The sequence below is a fragment of the Nicotiana tomentosiformis genome, chromosome 4, assembly GCF_000390325.3.
Source record: "Nicotiana tomentosiformis chromosome 4, ASM39032v3, whole genome shotgun sequence".
Classification (NCBI taxonomy): Eukaryota; Viridiplantae; Streptophyta; class Magnoliopsida; order Solanales; family Solanaceae; genus Nicotiana; species Nicotiana tomentosiformis.
Genome location: NC_090815.1, coordinates 55,940,080 through 55,946,158, shown reverse-complemented (window position 1 = coordinate 55,946,158; position 6,079 = coordinate 55,940,080). Strand labels below are relative to the sequence as shown.

Sequence of the window (6,079 nt, the reverse complement as noted above, 5' to 3'; positions counted from 1 at the left end):
ATGTATGAGTGACGAGTTTCCTTCGTATGCTTAGAACTCAATGATTAGGTTCGGGTAGACTTAGACTCATGCCATGCTTTAATTGCTATATTTGAGTTATTCTTGTCTGTTTAATTGCTTTAATATACATTTTGCCTGAGACTAGACTCTTGAACAAGGAGGGGGACAAGAGCATTGGACTGGGCGATTTGGAACTCTCTAGGAGTCGTTGTGACCCTGGGTATTGTAGGCGGATTAGAGTAGATGAAGTTGAGGGGACTATGTGTAAGATGAGCAGGGAAAAAGCGACCGGACCGGATGAAATCTCGGTGGAGTTTTGGAAGAGTGCGGGCAAGGCAGGTTTAGAGTGGCTCACTAGGTTATTTAATATCATTTTTACAACGAAGAAGATGTCCGACGAGTGGAGGTGGAGCACGATGGTTCCTGTATACAAGAACAAGGGTGATATCCAAAATTGTAATAACTATCGGGGTATCAAGCTGCTTAGCCATACTATGAAAGTCTGGGAGAGAGTTTGGGTTTATGCCGGGCGTTCGACTACAGAAGCCATCCACCTTGTTAGGAGATTGATGGAGCAGTATAGGGAGAGAAAAGACATGCATTTGGTGTTCATCGACTTGGAAAAGGCGTACGATAAAGTTCTGAGGGAGGTTTTGTGGAGATGTTCGGAGGCTAGAGGTGTACCTGTTGCCTACGTTAGGTTGATTAAGGACATGTATGATGGAGTAAAGACCCGAGTGAGGTGGTGGGGACTCAGACCATTTTCCGATTATGATGGGGTTGCATCAAGGGTCGGCACTCAGCCCTTTTTTGTTTGCTCTGGTGATGGACGTACTGGCGTGCCACATCCAAGTAGAGGTGCTGTGGTGCATGCTATTTGCAGATGATATTGTACTGATTGACGAGACGCAAGACGGTGTGAACGCGCAATTAGGGGTACGGAGGCAGACCCTAGAATCTAAAAGTTTCAAGTTGAGCAGGACAAAGACAGAATACTTGGAGTATAAGTTCAATGGCGAGATTTAAGGGGGGGAAGGGGAGGTGAGGCTGGACTCACAGGTCATCCCTAGGAGAGGGAGTTTTAAGTATTTTGGGTCTATTATTCAGGGGGATGAGCAGATTGATAGAGATGTCACACATCGTATTGGGGCAGGATGGATGAAATGGAAAGGTAGAGGTAGAGGTAGGCCAAAGAAGAGGTGGGGAGAGGTGATTAAGCAAGACCTGACACAGCTTCAGCTGACCGAGGACATGACCCTTGATAGGAAGATATGGAGGTCGAGGATTAGGATAGTAGAGTAGGTAGTCTAGAGTGTTCATAACAGTAGTATTGGCACGCAATCTTGCTTTCTGTTGGTAGTAGGTTTTTTTGACTAACCATTGTTTTCTTTCATTGTTGATCACCTTACTGTCTTGTTGTTTTTATTCTGCTTTTATATGGCTTTTTGGTACTGTCCCTTCTTGTCTATATTTTCATTAATGTGGTGCTTATGCTTTCCTAAGCTGAGGGTTTATTGGAAACAACTTCTCTATCCTCATAAGGTAGGGGTAAGGTATGCGTACACACTACCCTCCCTAGACCCTATAATGTGGGATGTTACTAGGTATGTTGTTGTTGTTGTTGTTTGACTGAGACTAGACTTGTGTAAAGTATCAGACTTACGATTTGTGATATATGGTTAGCTACTTGAGTGACAATAGGGATTACACTTCCTTTTACGTATTTCTCCCGTGTTGTACGTATTTGTCCGAAAGTTTTCTTGAATTTCACAACTCACACGTATATTAGTGAGTGGGGCTAGTGACCCATCAAGTCTTCACTATTCCAATGGGATTGGGCTGACCGCCTCAGCAGTATCATTATGGGATCTGGCCGTTCACCTCGACAGTATTATGGGATGCATCTATGGATCGGGATGTGCGACCTCAGCAGTGTATATACACAACTATTATGGTATCCGGCCATACGACACGGTAGGAATTCATGCCTTTACTCTTATGGTATCGGGCCGCTCGCCTCCGCAGAATTATGCAAAATATTGGATAAAGAGTCAGCATACTTATGAGTTTTCTTGACTTGAGGTGCGACTGTTGATCTGGTGTTGACCAATACGTATTCTATTTGAAAAAGTTTTCGTTATTTGAGGACCTTGTGCTACTGTTCAGTTGAGGATCCTATTTTGTACCTATACCTATTTTCTTTGTTTACTTACCATGCTTCGTACCTGTTTACTTTTATTGTATTTGATTTATTGGAACACTAGTAAGTGTCAATGTCGACCCCTTGTCACTACTTCTCCGGGGTTAGGCTAAGTACTTACTAGGTACGCATTGATTTACGTACACATGCTACACTTCTGCATTGATCATGCAGGTATTTTCGGTGATCATTCAAAGCACGCAGGAGCAGCTGCTGAGGGGACTTTATGGTGAGCTGTATTCCATGCTACGATCCACATCACACCGAGTCTCCATCATATTTATTTACTTCTTCCTGTCTATCTTATATTCCAGACAAAGGTTGTATTATTATTATTGTACTTCCTAGTAGATGCTCATGCACTTGTGACACCGAGTTTTGGGATGTTCTAGAAATTGTTTGTGGTTTTTCTCAATATTATCGCATTTTTATTTTATATCCTAATAAAAGTGTATGCATCCATGATTTTAATGCATTAATTTCTTTATCTAATAAAATTCATGATTTCAAAAGTAATAAAATGAATAATTAAGTTGCTAGTTCACTGTTGGCTTGCCTAACAATGACATTAGGCACCATCACATCCTATAGTGGGAATTGGATCGTCACAGAAAGATTGGGAAAGATTAGGAAAAGATTAGAGAAAGATTAGGTAAAGATTAGGGCCGGATTCTATCTTTGAATATCCTACATACCTCGGGCTTAATGAGGATCAGGCCTCATGTAGTTTTGGACTGATGATTTGAGTGGGTGGGGCTTGCAGGAGTTGCCCCAGTATTGTGTTATGACGATACTGCGAGACGGGAAGATCTTGGAACCCAGAATGACTTTTATGGATTGTAGTTTGATTATGAGACTTGAAAGATTTGAAGATTTGGAGTTCTACTGATCGAATTGAGTTGGAGTTTGGATTCTTGGCTCGCTTATGAGTTTGTTGCCCCTCATAGCTGTGTAGCTTGGTTTGCTTCTTGGAAGAAGTTCCACGTCGCAATGTGTGATCCTACAAAAGGAGATACACACATACCCATATATCGTAATGCAAATACGTTAAGATATGATGTAAACAATGCAGGAACGATGATGCCTGACTGCCGGCTAGCTGTTATTTGGGATCAGGGTGACAGGATATTTGAATTTGAATTCTCCGAGCTCTGGAGCATTTTTTGGGATGTCGAGGATGGGCTTTTGCATCTGACTTGATTGTTAGCCGGGCTGTGTACCGTTCCGCAGCTTTCAGAGCATTATGTCTCTATGCGATGGGAGTAGTTGCCTTTGAAAAAAGTAAAAACCTCCACATGATGGGAGTATCTCCACACGATGGGAGTAGTTGACTTTGAATGTAAAAGCCTCCGCACGATGAGAGTGGATGAATTGAAGTGTAAAATGCCTGTAAGCTACATAAATAAAATGTCAAAACATTCAATATTAAAGAGATAAAGGAGCATGCCCAAGAGATACTCTTGACTACGAAACTAAATTGTAGCCGTCGATGGGTGATACGTATGGTGGAATTGGATGGTCCATCCTTCGATTGGCAAAGTCGACAATGAAATTTGCAACTATCTACTTGGAATCTCCGATATGGCATCATGACGGTGCGATTCATGTGGAATTCTCCTCTTGGCAAAGCGAACAATTTTCTATATACAAGGCTCCGATTGGCGAAGCCAGCGACTCGATATGTACAAGGCGCTGCAATTGGTTGAGCAGACGGTTTGCTATATACAAGGCTCCGATTGGCGGGGCCGGCATCGATATATACAAGGCGCTCTAATTGGTTGAGCATATGGTTTGCTATATAAAGGGTGCTCTGAATGTATCGGAGACTTGGTTCCGGAGTACCTGCAAAGAATTTGAAGTTAGTCCTTAACCATATGAAAAAATGAATTGAATAATAAATGAGAGATAAGGGCTCATGAGATGGTAGCAGGCCCGTCATTGTTCCGAGTGTACTCTGGTGTCCTTTGATTCCTATTGATCCTACGCTCAAAGAGAAATTCTTAGTTTGGGGGGGGGGGGGAGGCAATGGTTTTTGTTGATTGCAAGCGTGGCCTTGCCCCGGATCTGGTGGATTATGCATGAAGTTCGGTAGGTGAAAAGATAGAAATTTCTAAAAATATTTTGAAAATTGTTTATTTTTATGGCAAAATTCTGTTGTTCCGGATTATGACATGTTTAGAAGTTCCCTTTGATGCGAGTGTTATTTCTGAATGATTCTGCCCCTTGGATGACGTTTCCTAGAGATGCCCTTGATGACGTAGCTTCTTGCCGTCGCGATCATGTCCTAATCTAATGAATACATTATAAAGGCTTTCCTAGGGTTATGACCGAACCTTTTCAGGTTGCCTACATATCCGAACGGAATCAGGTCTAAACGTAGTTCGAGGATAATTGATGAATTATGATGGAATGACCGAGCCTGACTCAGGCAGCCTACGTATCTAAATTTATTCAGGTCAAAACATAGTTTGATTACAATAGATACAAAACGATAATGAATTGAAATAAAGTGGCCCAGTCTTACTCAGACTGCCTACATATCCCAATAGAATCAAGCCAAAACATAGTTCAATTACAATAGATGACTGAATCTGATGTGGATTGCCTATGTATTCTCGCCAAAGGAAATCAAGTCGTGGCATAGTTTCGAATACATATAAGATGATATTTGGATTTTCTATTACAAAAGGGGGAGAGAGAGACCAGACCCTATGTGGGTTGCCTATGTATCCCACCGTGGGAGGTCAGGTCGGGCGTAGTTTAGTTACAACCAAACCCTAATTCTACTGTCATCAAATGTAGTATCTCTTGATCGCATCTGAGTTGATAGGCTTCGTGCTGACTTTGCTGTCCATTTGTTCTAGGATCAATGCTCCTCTCGACAATACCCGATGGACCACATAACGGCCCTGCTAGTTCAACGCGAATTTTCCTTTGGCTTCTTCTTGATGAGGGAATATCTTCTTCAAAACCAACTTCCCCGGTTTGAATTGCCGATGTTTCACCTTTCTGTTGAATGCATTGACCATCCTATTTTGATACAGCTGACCATGACATACTGGGCCCATTCTCTTTTCATCGATGAGCATGAGTTGCTCCTGCCTGACACGTATCCATTCTGCGTCATCTAGTTTGGCTTCCTGAATGACTCTCAAAGATGGTATCTCGACTTCTGTAGGTATCACAACTTCTGTGCCATATACCATTATATATGGCATTGCCCCAATGGACATTCTCATAGTGGTGAGGTATCCCAATAAGGCGAAGGACAACTTCTCATGCCACTTCTTGTGATTGTCTACTATCTTCCGTAAGATACTTTTCATGTTGTTGTTGGTTGCTTCGACCACTCCATTCATTTATGGCCTGTAGGCCGTGGAGTTGTGGTTGACGATTCTGAACTTCTCGCAAATCTCACTCATGAGATATCTATTGAGATTGGCTGCATTATCTAATATGATTGACTCTGGGATTCATGTGAGGCCCGCATATTCCTGCATGTATCTATTCTAGTAGTCTTGTTTCTTTGGTGGCATCCACATATCTTAATAGACCCAAGTCCGGGGTCCTCCTATACAGGACTTCCCCATTAAGGAAAAAGTGATTTGCTAGTCTTCTTAGTGCTCGCTTCTGACCATCGGTGGCATTCTCTGGGTACTCTCTTGCTTCGAGGAACCTTTTGATGCTGTAGCACCACGACTTACCGTATGGCTCTTCATCTACATGGAAACAATATGCATGCTGATATTGAACCTTTATCTCGATGGGGTTGATGTAATTCTTATCTGGGTGCTGGATCATAGATGACAAGGTTACAAGGGCGTCAACGAACTCATTCTGGATCCTGGAAAAATGTTTGAACTCAATCTTGGTGAACTT

At 42.3% G+C, this 6,079-nt stretch overlaps 1 protein-coding gene across 1 annotated transcript; it reads right to left on the bottom strand.

Moving 5' to 3' along the window:
• Nucleotides 1–5,112: 5,112 nt before the first annotated feature.
• On the bottom strand, nt 5,113–5,559 carry LOC104099427 (uncharacterized). Its single transcript, XM_009606410.1, has one exon. The coding sequence runs from the start codon at nt 5,557–5,559 to the stop codon at nt 5,113–5,115; it is 447 nt and encodes a 148-aa protein (XP_009604705.1).
• Nucleotides 5,560–6,079: the final 520 nt, after the last annotated feature.